This window comes from Cyanistes caeruleus, chromosome 13 (assembly GCF_971803275.1).
Source record: "Cyanistes caeruleus chromosome 13, bCyaCae1.hap1.1, whole genome shotgun sequence".
NCBI classification, from domain to species: Eukaryota; Metazoa; Chordata; class Aves; order Passeriformes; family Paridae; genus Cyanistes; species Cyanistes caeruleus.
This window is the reverse complement of record NC_141713.1, coordinates 12,847,351-12,872,349: the sequence shown is the minus strand read 5'-3', so window position 1 is coordinate 12,872,349 and position 24,999 is coordinate 12,847,351. Positions and strand designations below refer to the sequence as shown.

At 39.0% G+C, this 24,999-nt stretch overlaps 1 protein-coding gene across 1 annotated transcript in view; it reads left to right on the top strand.

Moving 5' to 3' along the window:
• The window catches only part of LOC111934145 (uncharacterized), a 43,511-nt gene extending 21,492 nt beyond the window's left edge, over positions 1-22,019 (top strand). The window contains exons 3-6 of the mRNA XM_086849747.1: positions 11,582-11,674; positions 16,515-16,580; positions 16,873-16,956; positions 19,381-22,019. Coding sequence (XP_086705873.1) covers positions 11,582-11,674; positions 16,515-16,579 — 158 coding nt within the window. The 3' untranslated portion in view covers position 16,580; positions 16,873-16,956; positions 19,381-22,019. The remainder of the gene's footprint in view (positions 1-11,581; positions 11,675-16,514; positions 16,581-16,872; positions 16,957-19,380) is intronic.
• Positions 22,020-24,999: the final 2,980 nt, after the last annotated feature.

Genomic DNA, 24,999 nt, shown 5'->3' with positions numbered 1-24,999 from the left:
TGCAGTGAGAGCAGGAGGAGAGATAACCAGTCCTCTGATAAATGGGAACTGGGAATGGGTAATAAAGAAGAACCACTCATATTGATATTTTGTCTCTGGTGTTGCCTGGTTTCACACGCTCTGCAAAATTTTCCATTGACCCCAGGAATTCTGCCCATTTAAGGAATGATCTTGCCTGACAAGGAGGCTAGAAGGTAGAGAAAAAAGCAATTTCTCCTGAGTCTTCAAAGAGAATATTGATGTAGCCTGATAGTAAATATGGACAATGTGAGTTAGTAATCTTTGGCAGCTTGATCCTGCTGGCCAAAACTGTCCGGTTATCCTCTCATGACTATCCTGGTGTGTGATTTGCCCACCTTAAGGTGAGGCTTAGCAGAGCTCCTTTAGTTTTAATATTACCGCAGCTGCAAGTCAAGTCTAAAAGTCTTGACACCATTTCTCTGAGTTCAGAGAGGGAAAAAATAACACTTTTAGCTTTTAGCATTATATTTCTAAGGTTTAGGGATTATATTGTACCATTAATATTCGGAAAAGGTACTGACTTGTGTCAAGTTGTCAATTACAAACATATCAGCCAAAATCAGCAGCAGGGAAAACCTTGATAAAACTAATAGAAAGTGTTTTATCAAAGAAAGGTACAATTTCATTGGAAACACATTTTGGTTGACTGGTGATTTTGATTAAAAAGATAGTGTGATTGCTGGTGGACCTTGTCTAGGACAGAGCAATCATACTCATTTATCTTGGCTTAGAAAAAGATGCTGATAATCTTGTTGAAAGGAAGAATAACATTAAAAGCATGAGCAGAAGAATACAAAAGGAGAGGAATGAAGATTTCAATGGGGAGGAGGTTGAAAGTGGTCAAAACTGTGGTTCTATGAGAGTTTTCACATACTGTCTTATTCTCATGTATAGCTAAAATATAGTTTTAAAGTGAATATGATTGCAGAGCAACCAGAACTTAGTGTTGTGATATATTCTAGAAGATGTTTTCATCTTTTGTGCAATGATGCAGCTGGTGCTGAGGCAAACATATACTTTATGATTTTGTTTTGCATGCCCCTTGGTTAAAGCTAAGATACTTCATAGTAGAATTCCTTTTCTGATTTGCAAATCTTGTTAGAGCAAGGGGATAAATGTCAGCAGTAGGAAAGAATGAAAAGATTGGCCTTTATAGTCTGAGACAACCTCTTGTCTGCACTCAACTTGTTTGTGACAGGAGTCAGACAGGTAAAACCTCCAGTGAAGCACTTACATCTCACTTCACAAATCAATTCCTGGATATCCCCGGAGGATTTGCACTCTCTGGTCCTGCACAGACACCCTGACAGGAGGAGGAAAAATGCTTAATTCCACTGTCTGCAGCCTATGCTTATAGACTCATGCCAAGGGATGGGTATCACCAGGTATCATGTAGACTACTATAAGATGCATGTTCCCCATATTTCTCCCTTTTTCAGGTTCTCAGCAGTTATTAGAACAAGTGGCTTATGGATTAGTGCATCTGTCACCAGCTCTTTGATGGATCACATGCCTGGTGTTATTGCCAGCACAAAATTTGGTGGTGTCACTTGCAAGAGTTAACTGATGTAAACTGGACCTGGAACAAAGGGAAGCATAGGAATTGACACGAGAAAGGATATGTCCCACTGTCTCTGCTATCTGCTAATTGGTTCATAATATGTGCTATTAGCAGACAGTAATTTGGACCAAAAAGAACTTGTTTTTCAAGTGAGTGAAAATAGCTGCCTCTCTTTTGAAAATGACTTCAGGTGTTTCCCATGTTTCCATGTTATCCACCCCACTGGCAAGCATTCTGTTATTGCACCTGGTTATTATATCTTAGTCCAACTTGCATGTCTGGTATCTCAGCTGAAACCAGCAAATTCTTCTCAGCCAGCAATGCAATAAGAGAGCCAAGGGTCCTGATCTGGAAAATCTTGTTCCCAAATGTGCACATTACTTTTGCAGGGCATGCAGCTCTCACTCTCATTCCTCTTTAGAGTGTTCCCTACTGTGATTGAACACGTGGCACTTCTGATTTGTTTAGTCTTCTGTCTTCTCTTTTCTCCCTTTCCTCAGCACAGTCTTGGTTTTCCTCCCTAACAAAATTAAAAACCTCTCTTTTCTGTGTACTTGGCAGTTGGATTTTTCTGTTCCTAGAATTTTTCCTTCTTTTGTTTGAAAGCTTGGTGTGTTTATGTCTGGCTGCCGTGATTAGAGTGGGAAAGGCTTGATGTAGACCTAGTGTTGTCTTTGGATTTGGTGTCTGTCTTCTCATTCAAAGAGCTAGGATTCTGCATACTGAGATCTGGTTTTGTTGCTTTTTTCTCTTTGTTGTTGCAACAGAGTTTTGTCCATGATATTCTAAAGAGTGATTTATTCAATTTCTAAATGCTGTTCTCATTAAAACAGGATTCTATGTTAATTGATACACATTACACCAAAAATTGAAGGTTTCTGAAATAACTGTTTGCAAGCAGAGTATAATTATATTCAACTGCCTGGGCAAGAAAAGTGAGTGGCTCTTCTATGTGCTAGTGATCTCAGCCTTAAAAATAGAATTGTCTTTACTTGGAGCTTGGGTTTCATTTTCAGTTAAAGCTGTAGAAAGAAATCTGATTTTTCATATCAAATGAAGGTTTGTATGTGAGAAAAATATTATGAGTTCCTGAAAAAAAGGTATTTAAATAAGCTTCTCATGAGTCACTCTATGGACTTTAAGTCCTCAGGTAGGATAAGATTTGAATATAAACCATTCCTGATCCTCTAAAGCATCTCTAAATGTAGTTAGTGTGAAATTGCTACATTTACTAAAGTAATTGGAGTAAATTATTGCTCAAAGTGTGGCCTTCATAGGCCTACCTATATAAAAACTTGCTGTATTTAATTTGGTTGAAACTTCCTTATTCAATAGTCTTATTTTCAGTTTAGTATCAGCATATTCCTGACTGACTTCTAAAATAAAATTGCATTTGAGTTAAACTCAACTCCTTGTAACTTTCCATACATAAATAATTAGCTTGCTTTAAAATAATTACACTTCCTTTAGAACAATGTGACCCTCATTTTGTGGACAAGGTATCAGTCTGAGTAATAGTCATATCTAGGCTCAGAGATGGTTACTGGTGGAGAGTACATGCAAAATACTACTCTGTGCCAGGGCAAAACAGATTTTCATCAATAACTACGAAAATGGTTCTTCTCAAGAGGGCACTTGGATTTGCTTTCCAGTCAGCAACCAACTGAAAAGTCAGGTTTTAAAATCTGGTGTTTAGAGGACTCAAAGGAAAGCATAAACAGAGACTGAGGAGGATTCCACCGGTTTGGCTGGATACTGCAGCAGTTGCTTTGTGCTGGGATTTGTGGGATTCCTGTATTTCAACGTGGAAGTGTTATGAATAATTGTGGCATATCAGAGCCCAAAATGGCAGGACAGGATTCTGGCAGAGTAATGTATTTTCTGTCTTCTTAGAGCCATAGACACAAGCAAGCTTTTATTTAATCTCTGTTTTCTGAGTTACTGTGATTTGCTTTTGGTATTTGCATGTCAGCTGCTGTCTGACTGCCTGTTGCATTCTGATATGGAGGAGAAACTGTGATTCAGCTTACCAAATGTGTAATTTCAGAGACCAGCTGCTTATGGCTGTCCCTACCCACATCCAAATTCAACAAGTACATGTGAGGTAGCAGATCTGCATATCAGAAAAATTTCAAAATTTCCAGACTTCAGTGTGGATTTTCCTTCACTTGGGAGATGGTAGAACTGAATTCCAGCTCTGCCTTAGAGTAGTGTAGATTTTAGGATCATTATTCCTGTAAATATTGAGCTTAACTAATATTCCATAATGTCCATATTCACTAGTGAATAAGAGGCAATGAACATCCTTTGCTGCTATATGGCTTTGTGTTCATTAGTTTGCTCTTTTTTACTAATTGTGGTGCAGTTCATGCATCCCTGTTGTATTCTTCAGAGAGGTTGCTCAGCAAAGCTCACCGTGCTCAAGCATATTGCTTCTCCCTCTCCTTACCTGCATTTCTAAAAACCCACAGATGGGTGTCCATACTGCTTTTTCCTCTGATGCCATAATTTCCTTTTCCCTTCTTGGTTTCATTTCCTTGTAGTAACTACTCATTCCAGGCATGCCCCTCACTCTATTCAGTCAGTCAGGCCAGATTTCCTCCTTTCAGTATCATTTCACTTATTAGCTGAATTACTACAAGCATCCTCTTCTCCCCTCTCTTTTTAGTGTAAACCATGCTGGTATTTGAATACTGATATTTAAGTACATGGGATTGTCAGAATATGAATGTTGCTTAGGCAAGAAGCATCTCTTAAATATACTTGGATTTTTAATTATGTCAGTTATACTTTCAGTATCCGTGTGCTATATAAATATGTGTGTGTGTGTGTGTGTGTATTTGAAACCAGTTTTTTCCTGTATTGAAATATGTTTATAACTGTAAAAGCTCCAGAGTATCCACTGAGGCAGCCTTGCTGTTATGATTAGGTAAGTTTTAAAGCCTGGTGTCTTCACTCTTCCCAGGGCCATTTGAACAAATATCTGAGTTCTACTGGAGTCCTGATGACTTCACTGAGACCTCATCTGTGCTCAGAGAAAAGTTAATGGATCAGGAAACAGATAGTTTAAAAATTCCCTGTAGCATTGCCTTTTATTTCCAAGTACTTTGCATATTTTCCAGTTTTGCGACTCTTCCATAATTTACAATTTTTTTTTCTTAACTTGAAAAGTTGTTTGTAGTGATGGGAGAGAGTCTGAAAAAAACCTGAATATGTCATGGAAAATATAAAATAAGCATTATAAAAATAGTCATGATTGCACAAAACTTCTGAGTGAAAATGTGGAAATTTTTTTTTCTTTTCAATCTTTGAGATGCTTAGTGAGTTACAGCAACACTTGAGTAAAAAATAACTTGATTATGGTTAGATATGTGCGTCTCATTACCATCAAGTTTAACAACTAGCTTCTCCGGTCCTATATAACATGTTCATTGAAGTCTTTATCTAGTTTATGGTACAACAAGTTTTGCTTGGTGCACAGCTGGATCCTGTCTGTGTGCCTGTAAAGTCAAAGGATGGTGCCCTAAACAAAAGCCTTTCAGCAACAGGCTGGTGTGTAATTGGCTTAAATTACAAACTCAGTAAGGAGAATACAACAGCTGTAACTGAACCATTTTTTAATCTGCCTCCTTAATTTTGCTTAAAAAAAATTAAATCAGGTATATGTACACAGAACAAGAGATCAGCACATTATATTCTCTCTGAAAGCTGGTCTTAAATTTTCAATCCCATCCTTGGCAAAACTTATTATATACCTAGTGTTGTAGGGCACTGCAGAGTGATAGCAACAGGCCATATGGCTTTTCTAAGGAGCACTTTTTTCATCCTAAATTCTGGAGCAAAACAAAAGGAAAACATTTGGTGTGTTTGGCTAAGAGTCATGGGGGTATTGGGGAGGTAAATGGAACAGACACAACTTGAAAATAGAACAGAAATAAACAGAGCATTAGGGAGCCTTTGAGCAGAACTGTGGTGTTGTGAGTGGTGAACAGACTGAATTAGGGACAGGGCAGTTGGTCTCTTTGCCCATCAGGTTTTCAGCAGCTGTAGAGCAAGATGGGATCTCTTCCTGGTGTGCTGCAGTGAGCTGGGAGCTCAGTGCCAGTGGGAAGTCATCTTCTCTTTACCTGTGGGTAAAATGGGAACAAAGCACTCATCTTGCTCTCAAGGAGATGAAAGTTTTGTTTTGTTTAGTTTTGTTTTTTTGGCATGTCAGGATGCCTCAGGCAAACTGGCCTTACTGTGATGAAAGACTTTCTGTTAAATGTGTGACATTGCTGTGTGAATACTGGCTGAGTTCCTCTCATGTCCTCCTTGTTTTGGGAGCTGTCTGCTGTGAGGAGGAGAAAGGAGAAGCACCATTCTCAGGGAGACCCTCAAAGTGCTGAGACAAACAGAGCAGACCAAGGTGCTCTGCAGCTCACCTGGCTTCACCCAGGGGCTGTGGAGAGCGTGGGCTCAGGTAATGTCACATCTCTGGTGTATCTGTAGCAGCTGCACAGGGGTTGTGCATCCCTGTCCTCATGTAGCACTGCAGAGATACCCAAAGATGCTTACAAAAGAAATCCAAATTTGCAATTCCACCAGAATACTGGATATTTCACTGATTATCAAGAGTGAAAGTATGCGTTTACTTTCCATATGGATTTGTGTCTGTTTTCTAACACATGGCTAATTCCTGATGAACTTATCTACTTGGAACCCAAATAACTGCAATTTTTTGGCTGATGTCTGATCACCCATTTTGGAATTCCTCCTGTGATAAGGGACTTGGCTGGGAATATTTGTTGGCTGCAATGGAGAGCTCGACTTTGAGCGGTTCACTTGGTAAATTACAGGCTGTGCTCCTAATTATAAACACACACTTGTGGGAACATAATCATACAATTCCCTGAGGTACAGCTGGATTGCTGCATCCAGATTTTGAAAGCTAGAGGGTAAGATACTCCGTTTTCTTTAACATTAAATTATGAAGTGAAAGCCGGGGGCCTGAGGTCACACGGATCAATTCATGCTGTGCTAGCAAAATAATGAAAGCCTGCTTTGAAGAAACACAGGAAAATCTGCCTTCCCTATAAAACCTGACCATCAGAGCAGCTGCTTAATTCTTGAATCCTTCCTCCTTGTCACAGGGCAAGAGCCCCTGGGGGATTTCAGTCCTGCAGTAAACTGTAATCACAGCAGACAGCTCCTACCCTGCAATAACCTGGCAAAGGCTCCGAGGCCAGGAAGCAGCAATGGCAGCGTGGAGGGAAGGCTGAGCTGGGCCAGTGTTTCATTTCTGTGATGGGTAACCACCCCCTGCTCAACCAACAGCTGAAATCAGAAATGCCATTTTATACTGGGTGCTTTTGGGTGAAACACCTCTCACTTCTCTGCCATGGGGCAGTGTTAAGCTGCCCCTCAGCAGCAGCACTGCAGGCACGGCACTGTAACCTGTGCTTATTTTGCTCTTGGAGCTGAATCCTCTTAGAGCTGCAGTCAGAGCCACTCTGTGCTGCAGCCCATTCTCAAGGGGACACACGAGATCAGCATATCCTCTCACATGGGCTAATGATTTGCTTCTCATTCGTCACTTCCTGACATAATCTTATCCAGTGGGACAATGAGGCTGATTCTATTTTTTTCCTCTCAACAAATATTTTGGGTTTTTCCCAACCAATCTTTTTTTCCCCCTGGCTTTGCTCAGCAGAGTGCTATTGCCTCTCTGATTTAATTTTTAGTCCTTCAGCTGACACTATGTGAGGATAGTTATCTGAACACTGTTACAAGTCTCATAAACCAGTTTTGCATGGTTGTCTGTCCTCTTAAAACACTACTGGTAGTCAGATTGCAGCTTCCCAACTAGGGGTTAGTAATAACCTTCTGGTGTATCCTGGAATCTTGGGTCATTGACTTCCATGCTCAGAGCAGTTTGCAGCACCCAGCTGGTGATGAGACCTGCTGGGATAACAACATGTATCCAGTCTCTTGTCTTTAAGATTTGTGGCTTGTTCTTCCCATCACTTTAGCAAAGACAATGTGAAGAAAAAATAGATTGCTAGAAATGTAGGATTGCAGGAAGCATTAAGAATTTTGTGTAAAGGCAGCAAAATCAGGTATTTTCTCTTGGGAGGAAATGCGGCTGCATAGTAGGGGAAAAAAAATCTAGGTGGCTAAAATATTAATGGAATGTTGCTGCTATTAATGTTGAAATTGTTGAAAGGCTGCATATTAATAAGGACAGTATTTCCTTTAATCTTGTTGGCAAAGTCAGTCTGCTGATTTTCCTGGGAGGTTCTAAACAGATTCACCAGGTTTGCTTTTGGAGCACTGCCACTTTGGTTATGAACTCCATTTTGCTCTGTGACTTTTCAGAGAGTTTTTGTTTTGTCCATGGTTACGTGAGATGAGCTAGCAGATGTTTGCTGTGCTCTTCCTGAGCTGTGAAATTCTACTGAAATTGTTTGGGTATCTATCCAGAACTTTCTTTTTCAGCACCTTAGAAAGAATTACCATAAAGCAAACTGGCCATCACATTTGTTTATTGCACATGCATGCACACGTGTATAAAATCCATGTATCTGTTTGCCATGCTTCTGATACATTGCTGAACTATCTCAATAAAAAATGCTTTTTACAGTCTTGAAACTGACTTTTATTACTATGACATTTCCCCTTGCTCAGTGATATATTTAAAAGGGGTTTTCATGCCACTGAATTGTACTGTATACAAAGGAAGGAAAATGACAACTTTATGAATCTTTTTCCTTGCTCCCTCAGAAAAAACATTTGGTTTTTTCTGTCTGGATTTTACACATTCAAAAAGAAACTAACTCCTGTCACTCATCATTCTGTTTGCTGGCAAAATTTACTGTGATGTATTAACGCAACACAGCTCAATTACATACAAGTTCTGAAGTTCAGTGTTACCATGCCCTTGGTAGAACTTCATGTACTTTGGTAAACCCCTTAAAAATGGTGAGGTAATTTATCATGAATACTTAATTTTTTAAAAAACCAGTAACTACTGAGATAGTTCTGCCCTGTTTCAGAAGCATGGCAAACAGATCCATGGATTTTATACACATGTGCATGCATGTGTAATAATTTGAAATAATTTATATCTCTGTCTTCTCTATTACATGAAAAAGTAGGCCAAGTAACAAGGTTTTTCATGCTTCACATGTTACCACCTCTGAGTTTATGGCTGTGTGTTTAAATGTCATGCCCAAAGCAGTTACAGTTTTAAGTGTTTAGCTTGTACGTTTCCAGATGCTAGGGAAGCAGAAGCTTCGTATAAATTGGTATGGTGGGATTTAATCTCCTTTCTGATTTTTTAAGTGCTAATTGAGTTTGCAATGGTATTTGCTCCTGCTAGAGTTAATAATTAAACCAAGTGAAATTCCTGTAAAAACTATTAGCAGACTCTTCTGGAGAACACCTACTTAGGTAGCAGTTACGTGTTTTCTATGCTTTGTGTAATTCCATCACCTAAGCAGTGAATCATTTCACAGAATCACAGAATGGTTTGGGTTAGAAGGGACTACAAATATCATCCTGTTCTGACTCTCTGCCAGGGCAGGGACACCTTTCACCAGACCAGGCTGCTCACAGCCCCATCCAACCTGGCTGTGAACACCTCCAGGAATAGGGCAGCCACTGCTTCTGGACAACCTGTGCCAGTGCTTCACCACCCTCACGGCAAAGAATTTCTTACTAATATCTAAACCTATCTTTCAGTTTAAAGTCGTTGTCCCTCATCCTATCACTACACTCTAATCAAGAGTCCCTCTCCAGCTCTCTCAGAGTCCCTTTAGGCACTGGAAGGGGCTCTAAAGTCTCCCTGGACCCTCTCCAGGCTGAAGAACCCCAGCTCTGTCAGCCTGTCTTCATAGGAGACTTTTTAAACTGCATATCTGTTGAAATTTCAAGTTTTTTTATATAAATTAACATCATTATTATTACTTTCAAAAAAGATTATTTAGTTTCTGTCTTTTATCTCATATTACTTATAATGTAATTACAAAGATTAGCAGACAGAATTTCAAGACGCTCCAAGGCATCCACTTCGTGGGATTGTAATATGAGAGGAGAACCCGCAGAGGGCACTGCATTGTCTCAGATGAAACAGATCTTCCAGAATCGAGAAGGATGTAGGATTTTTTAGGTTTCTGCATTTTCGTAAAATTGCAGTCAGAAAATATTTCTTTTAATGTATATAGCGATAAGAAGAGTTACAGATTGGATGTAAGGTTTACAATCTCTGTTTCTTATATCTTTGAGATGAAAAGGTGTAATCCAAACTATCATGCCATGTTTTCAATGCAATCCTTGTCCTCACCTTTCTTCCTTCACTCATGCTTGTCTGAACATTTCAGCTATGCAAGCACTTGGGAAATGAATGTCATGACTTGATAGGGTAAATTCTAAACCTGCCCTGTGTCAGAAGGGGCAATCTGAAAAGCACTAGTACAAAGTGTGCAAAATTTGCTGCCATCCATCTAGAGTGGGGCTCAGATTTCAGGTCTGAGCTTTCCTCCCTTATCAGGAGGAGAGTACAATACAGCTCTTCTGCAGAAAGAGATTCAAAAATGGAAATTTCTGTTTGTGGTCTTCCAGAGATTAAAATTTGCTCAACTCTGTTTATACAAAGCATTTTTCATGGATATAGGAAAGTGATGAAAAGGTTGTGTTCCACTGTGTGCTAGCTGTGGATTTAAGTTAAGCTTTAGGGATTTCAAAATGCAGTTCACAAGTTACTGTGTATTTCTTAAAGTCTTCTTGATGTCTTTGTTTAGACTAAGGGTTTCCCTGACCTGCTGGTGCCTCAGAATTGCCTCATACGTTTTCTTTTTCTGCAGATGATTATAATAGAATTTGATTTCTAGTTCTATTTTCACTAATGTGTAGATTGGTGTCTGAAATGCAGTTATGTCTCTTAGTTATTATTGCATGCTCAATCTAGTTGTGGTCCCTTCTCATGCAAGGTTTACAAAACAGGCCTCAAGATCTGTTCTTGTTATGAAGTGATGCTTTACAGAGAGCAGTGAGCAATGACAAAGACTTCCACTGGTTGTGAATTTCTCAGCTAGAAAATACAGAGAATAATGTGCCTTGATTTTTATCTCAGCTCTTCCAGTTCTTTTGTATTTTGAACAATCTGTCTTCTAGTTCTTTAATTGGGGGGATACTGTGTGACAATGACAGATGTTTCAGAGGCTCTGTGTCTGGTCATCTCATACTTCCACTGCAGTGTTGCAGTTTTTCCTTCCTGTAAAATTGAGCAGAGGTAGTACCCAAGGGAAAAAAAAACAATAGCAGAATGAGAAAAGCTAAGAAGTATTGATCAGATCTTGCTTAAGAAGGGCTTACAAATGATCTTCACCCTTCAGGCTTGTAGCCAAACTTCCATCCTTTGCTTCTTAGCCCCAAGCTGACAACCCCTCCTGGAGTGCAGGAGAAAAGTTGATAATTGCCATGTGATCAGACCTTCCTGCTACTCAGTATTTAAAAAATGCTATTGTCCTTTATGCATTTCTGCCAAGGGAACTCAAGACAGGTGGACAGACTCCTGTTCTCTCCCCTTCTCTTCCAGGAGAATTATTCAGCTGTCAAGGAAATTTATTTGGCAGAGGACAGTTCCTGTTCAAGTCTTCTAAGGTTCATTGGGCTGGCACATTCTGATGAAGGGGAGTTTGCTTCTGGCTGGACCTGCAAGCTGACACCTGAAAATTGTATTAGAAAACATGTTAATCATTGTATGGCAGAGAGATGGCAGCCACCTGTATCTGAATGCTTTTACTGGACAAAATGGAGACTCAGCATCAAGTGCATAGTTTGGTTCTCTGATTCTGTGTCAAGTGGGACCTGTATTGGGACATTATAGTTTCCTTAGTACCACATGGATAGACCTCTCAGAACAGGGCTAACTGTCACAGAAATCAAATTTTCAAAAATGAAAAATCAAATTTTGCCTGTGACGCAAAATGTTAACTATCACTTTATCTTGGTTTGCAGAATTAAGTTGGAGCAGGGTGAGCTATAAAGTCATGGAAAAAGCTAAAAGTCCTGACAGTACCAGAAGTCCTTCTGCCACTTTAGAAGTAACAGGTATGACAGCAAAGAAAATGCAAAAGGTCCTGTCTTTGTTCCTGCTGTGGAACCTGTCTCCGTAATTCCTGCCTTGTCTCTGAGTTCCTGCTAGTCATCATGAAAGGGAGAGGTGTCAGCAGCTCTGCAGAATGGTGATTGAGACCTGCAGACCTTTGTATTTCCTCTGCAAAAGAATGCATTTAATTCACATCCCATAGAAGGCAAAGCAATACTAAAGCACTTGGGGAAGGTAGATTTGTTCAGATCACTCAGAAGATGACCCAGAGCTTTCAATACCCCTTTCTTGAAAACCCCTACTGACTACTGACTGACAGTAATTGTTCTGTGTGAGCTGAATGGCAGTGATGTGTATTCGGTTCTGCCTTGTGCAAAGTGTGGAGAGCACATCAACCCTCATATTGAGGTGAGTGGGGAGTGGGAAAAAATATCTGTCAGATAGGAGATGGGGTTTCCTTTGCTGGCTAAGGCAGCACAGACATTAAAAATGAAATTAACTGGACACTGTACTGATCATGGACTTCCCATGGTAAGATTCAAACATGCTCCTATTCTTGAACATTTTTCCTCTTGAACTGGGAATTCTGGATGCACACTGTGCATAAAGTGGAGATACATGTGCAGTTTTAAGAGCATCAGACTTGAAAAGAAAGTTCTGGCAGTTCTTCTAAAACTTCTCTTACAAAGTTTCCAACTAAACTTTCCTACACCAAATAAATCTATACCAGTGGCCCAGATTTAGCAGCACTTGAGACCTGTCTCTGCCCACCCCTTCCCTGATGTGGTTCTCCAGGTACCAGGCAGTCAGCTTGTATGGTATGGACAGGCTCTGTTTTTATCTGACTATAGAAACAGGAAAGGACAGAGCCATTTACCATAGGTCTTTCCAAAAATAATCACATAGAAAACTAATTCAGCTTGCTAATGAACAGCTGTCTCTGGAATGCTCCACAGTGGCTTATTAATAAAGTCTACTTACTACAGTACACTTACTACAATATAGATTGGATTACAGCAAGGAAGAGCTTTCTGCCAAAATGTAGCTGTCCAGAAAGATTGTATGAGCTGGATATAATCTCTTTGATCAGAACTAGGGCATGTCACTCTCATGAACACCTCTCAACCATAATAAAATATGCCACAGAATCTGCAATGACCACAAATAATCTGGATTGCTGATTTTGTCAGAGATAGTGGAGTCAGTAAAGTCAGAATACTCTGAGCTCTTCCTGGGCTGTCTGTGTTTGGCATTTGAGATGGAAATTATGATGCAAGATTATTTCCTCTTCTTCTTCATTTTTTTTGTTAAGTGCCTTAAAAACACATCTGAAACTTTGTGCGTTGTGTTGTGTCCTGAAGACAGTTATAAACCTGTGTAAATGGGTTTGTCTACTGAACCGACATATTCATAACTGTAGTGCTGCAAATAGTGCTCCTGTTAAGTAGGAACAGGGCTGCTGTGCAGCTGCTGCTATGTGTATGTTTAAATAAAACCAGCTATTGTCTGTTTGGGCGTATTTATTTGTGTAGCTGACTACGTGGCAATTTAAAGCAGATTAGAGGAAGGTGAACACGTTTGTCTCTTCTGATTCATGTGGGAGACTGTCTCAGCAAACAGTGATTATTATTTCACTGAAAAAGATTTTAATATAGTAAATTCCACTTAGTGACAATCTAACGTGACTCTTTGAAATAGCAGACTGTACAGAAACCTGCTGGGAATATTGATAGCGTGGCACCAAATGAGAAGTGTATGCAGTAGTGTGTCAGCTACTTTTCTGCTAGCTGACATAGAGAAATGCAGAGCAACCCAAATTCCTTAAGACAGGTTTCTGTATTATGCTGGGATCCTCAGGTTACCCTTAACCAGCTGAGTCTAAGTAAGGAGCGCATTTTCTTCTAGGAATAGGAAAAATATTGAGCTTGTTACAATGTTGTTTTAAATACTGTTTTACCTCCCTGGGGTATGCTCATTTATTCTTGTCTGATGTTCTAATTACAAATTAGAAATCTTTATTTTTAAATGCACTACTCTGACTCCCTCTTAGTCTTTGCTTTATCTGTCACTCCAAATAGTCTGGTAATCATACCTGGACAGTATAGAAACAAACTGTATTTTCAAATAGTTCAGTTAAGGCCAGTTTAAGGCCAGTTCAACAAAAATATTCACAAACTATTTAATTAAAGAGTTTGAAGTTTGTATGATGACAGTTTCAATTTGGTATGAGGACAGCTTCATTTTCAGGCCCTCCATGATCTGGAAATGTGCCTTATAAAAATCTATGTTTAGGCTGATGTTGGCACGGATGGTGCTGATATGACCATCGAGACAAAAGTAGGAGGAACTGTAACTCCATTTTCCATAAGAAAAATACAACCTACTTAATTTTCCATAGGTTTTAGTCACTCTTTTAATACAAGCATTTTATTAAGGACTTTTGTTCTAGTCACATCTTGAAATCAAGATAATTGAATAGATTAAGTTATAAATGCCATAATTGACATTTCAATTACTCTTTTTCTTTTTTTTGAGGGAAGTGCCTCAGTTTGAAGATGGAAAATCATCTCAAATAGTAAAACTATTTTCAGCCATTTACATTGTGACTACATTGTTTCTAGGAACTAAACTGAAACACAGTCTCATCGATGATGAATTAAATATTATGGTCAATATATATATAAACAAACCCCCCTAGGAGTGGTTACGCTAACAATGTGTTATAAATGGGGATTAAAAGAAAAAAAATATTCTAACTTTAAGTGGTTTAGCCATTTGCATGTGTCAACAAAGAATATCACAAAATTATTATTTAAGCAGTTTGGTTTTAACGGCCTTTTTTGTCTCAATTTTATTCCATTCTCTGACCTAAACCTTTAGTTCCCTCTTTAAACAATGCCTTCATTCCACTGTTACTGTAATGGATTGAAGTACTGAGTCATGGCTGAAGAGAACCCAGACTGGTGCTGGAATTTATTTGGTCTGTGAAAAATGAGGATTTGGGCAGTGATGCAGTAATTATAGCATCTCCTCGAGCTTTCGAATGGCTGCAGACAGCCGTGTTTTATACTGCCTGGGAGGCAGGCGGGCACTTCATCAGGGGCTGCTGCTGGAGCCCTGGAGCTGAGGCTTGACTAATGCTTCATTTTTCTTAGGTGCTTTTCTCCAACTCGGCATTGTATGCATGAAAGTGAGATCAGTCTGCTTGGATCAATATCCTCAGTGATGAAGAATCTGTTTGCACTCATTTTATGTTAGTAACAGTGTAGTGATATAATAGTAGCAGCTATTAACCTTGTATTTACTGTGCTCTTCTCTGGTAATGGTTATGGCACTCCAGCAGTCACTAAAGAGGGGAGGCAGAGACACTCAAACCAATTTATACATTTTTTCCTTTTGTCTTTCTATGGTTTTGATGTGTGAGACACTTGTGACCATTTTGATAAATGCTGTAGTATTAAACCTTGAGCTCTTTCTGTATCTCTTCCTCTTCATCCTTTTCCCCTTTGTAAAAGAGATAAAGCTTTATGTTACAAGGGCTATGAGTTTTATGTGTTCCCTCAAAATATATATATATATATATATATATATATATATATTTTCTGAGTTTTTCTTTATTCTGTAGTTGTTCTGAGCATCAATGGAATTAAAATTTCTACTCCGAAAAAAATGTAGCATCACAATACTCTTAGTTTGCACTCCAGGGAGCTTCTAATGCTCAATACTAATACAAATTGCACATATTAGTTTGCAATTTTGCCAAATTACTGCAGTTACAAATAATCTGACTTTCAGTCCTCATGGGACTTCAAAACCTGAACAGAAAAAAAAAGTTAGTAATTTAAAATTATTTTTCTGTTGAAGAAGATAGAAGTAGACGTAATCAAAGAAGATAATATGTGCTTCACTTTTGGATTGATTTGGATTAATTGAATGACAGGCAAGAGAGAGCTTTCCCCACCCCAAACACTTCAAATTTAAATTGTGAAACAATGCTCTGGAGCATTTTTCAAGCTTATGGCTGTCACCAGTAGGGGTAAAATATAGCTGGTGACAGTTATAAATAGTGCAGGCTGTATTAATGCTCTGTACTGTGCTATGACTTGTGCTATAAGGAAGGTGAAACTCAGATTTGGCAGGGGGGTAATTTTGAATGAAAGGTTTAAGAAAGCCATAATTTAAAAAAAATACTGTATGCCTGACATTATTATTGTCTAAACATAAAGATTCAGCTCTGACAATTGCAAGTTGATATAAAACCTCATTTAGGGAAGAGTCAGTGTTTGTGACAGATCCCTGGTCAATATTTCAGTGTCATTTCTGTGTGCTCAGAGCAGCTGCTGTGATTGCAATCACACAGCCCTGGTTTTGTACCCCAAACAACAATCCCAGAAGAAAGGTGGGTGCTCACAGCAGGTAACAATTAGCAGAGTGGCTCTGAGCCAGCCTAACAAATCCAATACTCTTCTGTGACCTACGGCAGTGCTGGGTTCTCCTTCAGTAATTTTCCTTGCTTTCTGACTTTCATCAATACCAGCTTACAGCACCAAGGCCAATTCCTTCACATGTACCCTGTTGGTCTGACTGTCATCTTCTATAGAATGAATATATATTCGATAGAATATAGAACTCTTTTCTGGCTGCAAACTATTCTCACCAGTTTGGAACTGCCGCTCTAAAAGCTATATTTTGGGAAAGTGAGGATTTCAAGAAGAAAGGACCTTGTGAGGAACAAACAACAAATAAAAATCAACATATTTACAAAATTGACTGTCTTTGCTTACCTCTACTAGCAGATGTACAATTAAATTATAAAAAACATAACTTCTTGATTTATTTTAGGTGTGATGGTGCTCCAGGGCAGACAGAGCTTTGAAGTGGAGATGCCTAGACAGTCTTCTGAGTGAGGTGCCCAGAATGCCCAAAAGGCTTTAAACCATACCCTTCTAAAATGTTTTATTAGAATTAAACTCACTGATTTAAGGTTTAAAACAAAAATATCTGAAAATCCCAGCACAGATGGAGCCTGAATTGGAGTTTATATGGAATTCAGTCTTGGCAGCTTTATAGATTAGAACTTTGTATTGTCTAACTCAATAAATTTTGGCACCAGCAAACTCTGCTCAGTTCCCATTAGTCCCTGGGAAGTTCTGCCCTGAACAGCTCTTTCTTCCCTGTTTCTTTCTGTATTTCTGCTCAGGTATTTGTCTCTTTCCCCTGCTGCTCACATCACTGTGCATCTCCCTGGCTCCTGTCTGCCCTTTCCTCCAGTGGGCTCCAACAGGTGATGTCTGTAAGATCTCAGTACTTTCAGTTGCCACTTCTGATATTTGTTATGAATTTGTAGCATTTGTGTCTTAGTTGATAGGAAACTCAAACTTAACAGGAGCATTGGGAATATAGTAAGGCTTGCAAACTCATTTCACATCAGATGAAAACCAAGGGAAAATTTATGGCATTAAACTTCAAGTTGCTGGGTTCAGAGAATGTTTAACTTGTATTTGCAATTAAGCCAGAAGTTATTTTCATGAAACTGCTATCGGGTAATTGATGGCTCTTTCATGAGAGCTAAGATGACAGCATAGGTGCTGTATAAATCACCAGCATTAATGTTTGTATTACATTATTGTAACAGTACTGTTCTTGATTAAATCATGTGGGCTTTGCTCTTGCTGCTAGAGAACCAAGAGAAGTCTTGGTGCTGATTTGGAGAGGCTGTCAGCACCTCATTCACAGAACACAACCTGGCTGCTCTCAAGGGCTTTGCAGTTCTTACTGGAAAAAGTCCTTTCAGCATAAATCAATATTGCAAAGCCTTAACAAGGCAAATAAATAGTTGCACTATTGCCATTTTCTGCAATCACTGAAGTGCTATAAACATTAGCAGCTTCAGAAATGAATGAGATAATAAGTGGCTCAGTTAATGTAGTTATCTAATTAGGTTGGGTATGAAAGCGTGCTTTAACTTCCCTAATTATCTACCTACTGGAAAATGAACAGTTAACAAAATGTTAACTGTTAAATGTTAAAAAGGTTTATTTTCACAAGAAATGTTAATATAAAAGACTGTCCTTTCCTGCAAAAATCTTTCTTGGGAAAGCAGCTACCCATAGGTGTGTGGGCGGAGGACAAACTTAGTATTCTAAAGGCAAGTTATGCAGACTGTGACAATTTCATTTGCATGAAAGTATGGATATTCATTCTGGATTAAGTGATCTTGGAGTGGCTTTTGTTTGATTTTCTGACATTTTTAGGACTTTATCCTTGTTATATGTAGCAGTTTGATCTAATGTAAGTTAGTATCTCAGAAAAAAAGAAATATATTAATGTTAGCCCTGCTCTAACAAGAAATTGACCTATAGAGCTTCCTTCCCAAAAACATTTTTCTAGAACAAAAAAGCATAGATTTCCAAAGGTTTTTCCTGCTAGAATTTAACAGGAATTAAGAATTTTTAAGGCTCCTGTTTTGTAGGGAGGTATTCAAACCTTCTGCAGTTTTGGTTTCTTGCAAGATGTATAGAGTGCCAAAATATTGGCTATCAAGGTATCTCATCAGTGCAGAAAGGCATCTACTGGGACTGCAGAACTGATAAAGGCAAAAATCTGTGCCTGAGAGGTACAGAGTCACAGTGAAAACAGGCAAATAGAGACTCGCTGTCAATCCAGCACCTTATCCAATAGTAAATTCATGCAACATTCATGTTACACATTTAAAATACTCTTCTTCAATCATCCAACGTGTCTGGAAGTGATTTAGGAGTTCTGTTCACTGCCACAGCCATCCTGTCTGTACTCTTCTGGTTGCATTGCATCCCTATTCCCTGCTCTTTAGGAGACCCAGTGTGCTCTTAATTCCCTATAAAGTAGTCTGAAATTAACATACACATTGTATGTGCAGTAAACCAATTATTAATTCTTGTGACAACAATAAAACATGTTTATTTATGGGGGCAAGAGCTGTAATTTCTTTCTCTGAATTAAAACCTCTCCTTTCCCTTCCTCTTCTCTCCTTTGTCCTTCTTCCTCTCTTCTCAATGAGAAAAGATCTCTTTTCCATCGGAGAAAAATATTTTAAAATCTCTATAAAAAGCACCAGAGCTTCTAATTTTGTCTGGTTGCTTCAGACATTAGTAATGAAGTCCTGGCAGCATCTAATTAGGCAACAAGTATGTCTTTTAACATGTCTGGTGAGGAAATGAATGATACTTATGAGAGGAGCCCTTCCCTTGATGCTCATTTGGAACTCTGGGCTTTAATGTGATGGGACAAAAGCATTACTGAAGGCACCTGGATGCTCAGCGTGCTCCTCGTTGGCTTTTCTGAAGTGTGTTTCTATCAAAATAGTAACAGTGACAGTAATAACGAGAGATGTCTGCCCCCCGCGCAGGGATGACGCCCTGGGAATCTCCGCTCAGGGAGGCACATCCTGGCTGCCAGTTTTATTGCAGGAAACCAGGAAATGCTGTCAAGAGCTGGGACAGATGGGATGGCAGGGAGGTAGGCAAGTGGGCTGGGAGCCAGGAGGCTTCGGTCATCCGAGCTGACTAAACTGACCTGCCCTTGAAAAAGTTTTCTGGGTTGGCATTTTTTGATGGAAGATTTTTGTCTATGTCTGTTGAGGAACAGCACCACTTTTAAACAATGAACACCTTCCCTGCCAGGCTGGATTTGTCACCTCTCTTTCTCTGATTCTTGGATTGGGCTGCAGGGCAAAGACAGATTCCTTCAGTGGGGAGAACCACGAGGTCTGACATGAATTTCTCAGCAAAGGGCGCCTCTGCTGTGGCCCTGGGAATCCACTCCAGATGACTCAGGTAGTCACAGCATTTCATGACTACAAAATCTACAACTGTGCCCACTCCGTTCTTAGCTAGACCAGACTAAAGACAAACTAGTTGAGCTCATATTTTCTAGTTTCACTCTGAAAATGCCTGAATTATTTGGGTAGATTTTAAGGAATAAAAAAAATTACTGCAGTCTAGCAGTACCCTGTGAGATTTCTGCAGTTTGCACATGGAAGGGTCCCTAAAAACATCCATCTTGGTGTTTTGGGTTTGCAGATGCTCAAGAGGAATGATATTTATTGTTCCATTCTGTGGCACTGACCCATTAATGAAGCTGAATCTTGCCCCTCAAGTGGAGTGACTTATATCCTGTTTCTTAGAAAAAATTGTCTCTATTTATTTGTGTATTTGTATATTTATTTTTGACAGATCTAGTTATAGCAGCTGTCTTGCTTCCTTTGCTTTGCTTTTTAAGCATGGAATTTTGATTACACCCTTGTCTTCTCAAGTCTGAAAAGCCATTTACAGTATTGTTGACATGTCAGATGTAATGTCTTTCCTCTGCTCTTCAGACACTCTACCAAAGGGGATTGTATTTGAGGGAGATGAAGATTTTCTGATGAACACTTTTAATATAGGCAGATGAACAGAATTCTAAAATCAGCTTTTATGTTTGACCTCAGGGGAAAAAAGAACAATATATACCATGATGGTTGAATATAATAAATCTTCATATACTTTCTTGTTGATTTTGTCTCTCCCTCCTTAATTTATTAAGATCATTATGTATTTATGTGAGGAAACTTATTCAAAATATACTGGTTTCTGCAAATTTTCCAGTGAAAATTATTTTCTGTGTCATGGTCTACGTCACCTTAGGCCATTATGCAAGTTTTTCTAATTGAAATGTGGGTTATTAACCGGACAAAAACATCTTTCTATTTTTTTTCAACATACTTGGCAATGCCTACTAACAGCACAAAACTGACAGGTAGGAAGTAAGATTTGAAAACTTCCACCAAAGCAAGAGAAGGCTGGGATGTCTTAGGAGAGTCTCCTCTGCACTATTGTGCAGTGAGGAGCACAAAGGGCTGTACAGCCCTCACCATTCCAAAGGGAGCTGCTCATCCAGGCATGGTGAGCACAGTGATGCTGCACACAGATCACCTGTGCACACTCACAGCAAACTCCTGGGGCAGGGGACCTGGTGGGAATGTGCAAATGGCTGAGTTTGGACACCAGAGGCAGCTCTGATATTTATACTTTTTAAAAGCCTTTTTCCTAATAGATTTTCTGCTCTGGTCCACCTGAGGTTTGATTTATAACTTAGTCATGTCTTAATCACTGAACAGGAAATCTGCAGTATTTGCTTTAACATGTGGTGTGACTGCTACAGACTCTGAACTAACAGAAAAGGGAATTTTCTAGATTAAATAGTAAAATGGAAAACCTTGAAGACTGCTTGGGGTTAGTACAAATACTGTTACAGTAGAATGAGGCATTTTCAGTCTTTCAAATAGGAAAAGTCAAATGAACAGTGATTGTCAGTAGACGATTCTCTGCTTGTTTTTCTGCAGAAAGATTGATTTCCTTCTGATGGATCAAAAAAAAATCCAATATCTTCACAGTAACAGCTAATAGAAAACAAGGAAGGAAAAGAACATAAAATTGCCAAACTTTATGTTCCTTTGGGATCAAGGATCATTGAGTCATACAAAGAGGCATTGAAACAGCAGAATGTAGAAGTTCTCTGGAAGAAGAATAAAGCCACAGGGATTTATTTTCCCCCCTCTGACAAGGTCAATGCAGACATTCTCAGAATTACCCATGCTGCTTCTGTGTAATTTCTCCATGAGAACTCTTTTAGGTTCAGTGAAACAAAGCAGCATTAAGTGCAGTGCTATGAAAATATTTTTGCTTATGGAAACATGAATTTTTCATGAGTAAATATAATGTAAAATGTCACAGTAAAATGATGCTTGTTGCAATTGAGGCTGGGTGCTATACTGCTTTCCATGCAGCAATGGCAGTTTTATACCACTTGTGTTAATTGCTCTGTGAATGAGTGGCCTGTACAGAAATGGGTGCTGCATTCTCTCTTTTTCAGTATGATTATTTTCATGGGGCCATGCAGCTCTAGTCTGTTCCCTGGGCTACTGCTGAGAGAGCTCCAGAGAGTCAGTCACGTTTCTACTGGATGGTGGAGGTGGGAAGGCAACCTTCCAGCTCCCTTGTGGCCACCAGGGTGACCAGGGCTGTGCGGAGAGCAGGCTGTGCTCCAGCAGGGCAGTCGGGCAAGCAGGTCATTTAATTTTGGTCTGTCCATTCTGGCAGGTCTACACCTTCGTGCCTTAAAAGGTTACCTTGGTCTAGTTTTCCATATGTTTCATTTTAATGAAATCTGGCTCTGTAAATCAGAGACCTTTGGTGCCTTTTGAAGTGGTGAAGTAGCTCTGCCCTGAGATGCTAGCCAAGTCAGGTCTTGTAATATAAAGCACTCAGAGGAGAAGAATACATATCCTAATATGTCCAGGAATTTATAAACTCATTCTTAAAAAAGAAAGGAAATGGAAGAAAAGCTGCCTTTGGTGAAATGTCCAAACAGTCAAAATGTCTAATACCATCCTACTTTGGTTTTTCTGGCATGTGATGGTGGGAGGATTTAGGACAATGTTTCAGCTCAGAAAAATAGGTAGTAGCACAATGCAACAGATCTCAGATGGAAAAAAACCCACTGAAATAGAGCTTTGGCATATGTAATTTTCTATTTTGAAGGTTAAATATGTGTAACCACTGTAACTGAGGGAGTCAGTGAGCACAGACTGTCAGATTACAGAAATCCTCCTGTAATCCTCCTATCCAGGGTAAAACAAGCAGGCCCAGCATCCTGTTTCCCCTCCTACAAAGTAGATTCTTAACTTCCTTCTTGGGCTGCATAAATATGGAAGGGTATGAATGGAAAGAGAAACAGTCTCTGCAGAAATATACTACTTTTTTTGAACTATAGCTATGATCCTCAGGGCATTGCCCATGTCATGGGATTTGGGTTTGTGCTAAGATTACTTGGCTCCTTTGTTTTCATGTTCTCATTCCATTTCATAAGAAATTCAAATGTCTTTCAAAATAGTTATTTCCACAGCTCTGTGTTTTTAAATTGGAACTGATAAGCCAAGTAACTGTTGGGGATTAGGCTGACATCAGATTCAACATATATTTCAATTTTTCCTCTATGCACTCACATTCTAAACTTGCAGCATTTCCTCCTGGATAACACACATTATCTTCTATGTTCTTCTGATTAATACTAAAGATATATTTATCTCCTTCATATCTGAATTGTTTTGACTAATTATGTTGCACATGCAGGTATATTTAACCTCTCAGTATGCCATGAATAGGATGTCAATTACTTTTTCTAAACACCTACTTTATTTTACTCAAGTGTAGAGCATTTAGCTTTGCTTTGTATTTGAATAAATGTTATAAAAGTTGGAAGAATGTTGATGACATTGAACATTTTAGCTCCAGGGTTTGACACTCTTAATCTGGTTAAAATCTAAACTCTTTAATGTTTCTTTATCTGTACTGACAAAAAAAAAAAAAAAAAAAAAAAAAAAAGAAGAAGAAGTAGTGTGGGCTGAAATTCTAAATGCTCTCTGAAATGCAGCAGTGCAGGGCTGTTGCTTTTAGCTACAATCCCTGCCTGTTTAACTAAAATAATTTTTGTTTCTCCTATAGCATTTTTCAGACTAGTGATTGAGAACCTTTTGGAGTAACTGTGTAACCCAGCAGGAGGTTATTCAGATCCTGTATTTACTACTGGTTTTTAAGTCCTATGGTTACAATTGCTGACAGGCTCAGGGAAGACTGGTGACTGCTTTGTAGTTTTTCTTTCCAGCAAGACCTGCAGTGTCAAGCACCACATGCCTCTCTCCTAATCACAGGGGCGTGCTGCTGCAGAGCTGTTCTTATCATGTTTTCCCTCCCAAGCCTAATAAGGAAAGTGCCAGGTGCCAGATTTCTCTATTGTAAACTAATGATTTCTGATTTGACAAGTGGAGATGAAAGTCAAATATTTTTTAGGCAGTGAGGGAGTTCAATACCCTGCTTGTTTGACATTACTGAGGCATTTTGCTGATGCCATTTTTGCATGCTAACTGCATGTCTAATGTGCAAATGTTTGGTGAAAATCTGTTTTTTTTTTAGAATTGAGTTTCAGGCTCTCTCAGCCATGGGAGTTGCTGGCCCAAATGGGAAGAGGAAATGGTGCTCAACCCTAGGGAAGTGCTCTGAGCTCTTTGGGCCCAAGTGCTGTGGTGGACACAAGTATCAGCATTCCTCCCATTGGGGCAGCACAGAAGGAATACTCCTGTACAAAAGGTGTTGAGACTTGATCAGCACGTGTTAGACTGTTGAGTGACAACTTGGTGATGTTTTCTGGTATCAGTCCTTTCTGATTATCCATCAGGTGGATTGAATTCCCAAGGTAAAACCAGGCAGTTTTAAACAAATGAAAAAGAATCCTGATTAAATTTTTGTATATAATTTTAAAGTATTTCTGGTGAAATCCACGTTCTTAATTCTGCAGGCTGTAGCTGTTATTTGTAATAGGTCCAGTGTAATGAAGGAGGACGTGCAATACAGTTTTTCACAGAATACAGCTTGGTAATACAAGTACTTCAAATGCATTTTTCATATTACTCTGTGGGTTTTTTTTTTAAATGGAAGTTGTTGGCGTCATGTCAGCCTCTGGTGTTTTGTGGCAACAAATATGGAGAAAATAGTAATAAACCAAGTTTTTAAAAAAATTGAAAGTGCTAGCAGAACTTAATTACTGGCAGAGGGCAGCAAGAAGAAAACTGACTGTCAGATGAATAGCTCCCCTAAAGGTTTTAATTTTTAATTATAGATTAAAGAAAGCCTTTGCTGAGTTGCCTAAGATCAATATGAAATACAGACCATTCATCCACACTACAGTGCACTAGTGGCACAGTTATAAATATTCGTAAAGAAAATGAAAGTAATATAAACAGCCCTATTTTCTGAGAACAATAGTTTCAACCTCTGACACTTCTGTATGCTGTGGTGTACTGCAGACTATCCAGAAACAGTGGCCATGTTCCAGAGGTCTAGAAGTACACAACGGAAGGAAGGTGTAATTAATGATTGCGTATATTCATCATGACGGAATTTTCCCCAAAGGTTCCCTCTGGTGTATTTTTGCCTGGCAGGTGAGGAGCTGCAGCGTTACATAATGACGTTTCCAGAGTGCAGTGCCTGGCACAGCCTGGGGAGCACAGCTCACTTCAGTGACACAGGGTTTTTATCTGAACTGTGGCATTTTATTTCTTCGCTTAATTTTTGCTTGGATTTAGTTGCTAAATTACTGACCTTTATCTTCTCTGAGACTGCTAATCTGAATTTATTAAATTAATAATTCATGTATTGAATTATAATGTTTAACATAGCTAACAATTGTGCTATTCTGTATGAAAGAATGAAATCAGAATCAATTTTAGTTTAGTGAACCTTTGATTCTTTTG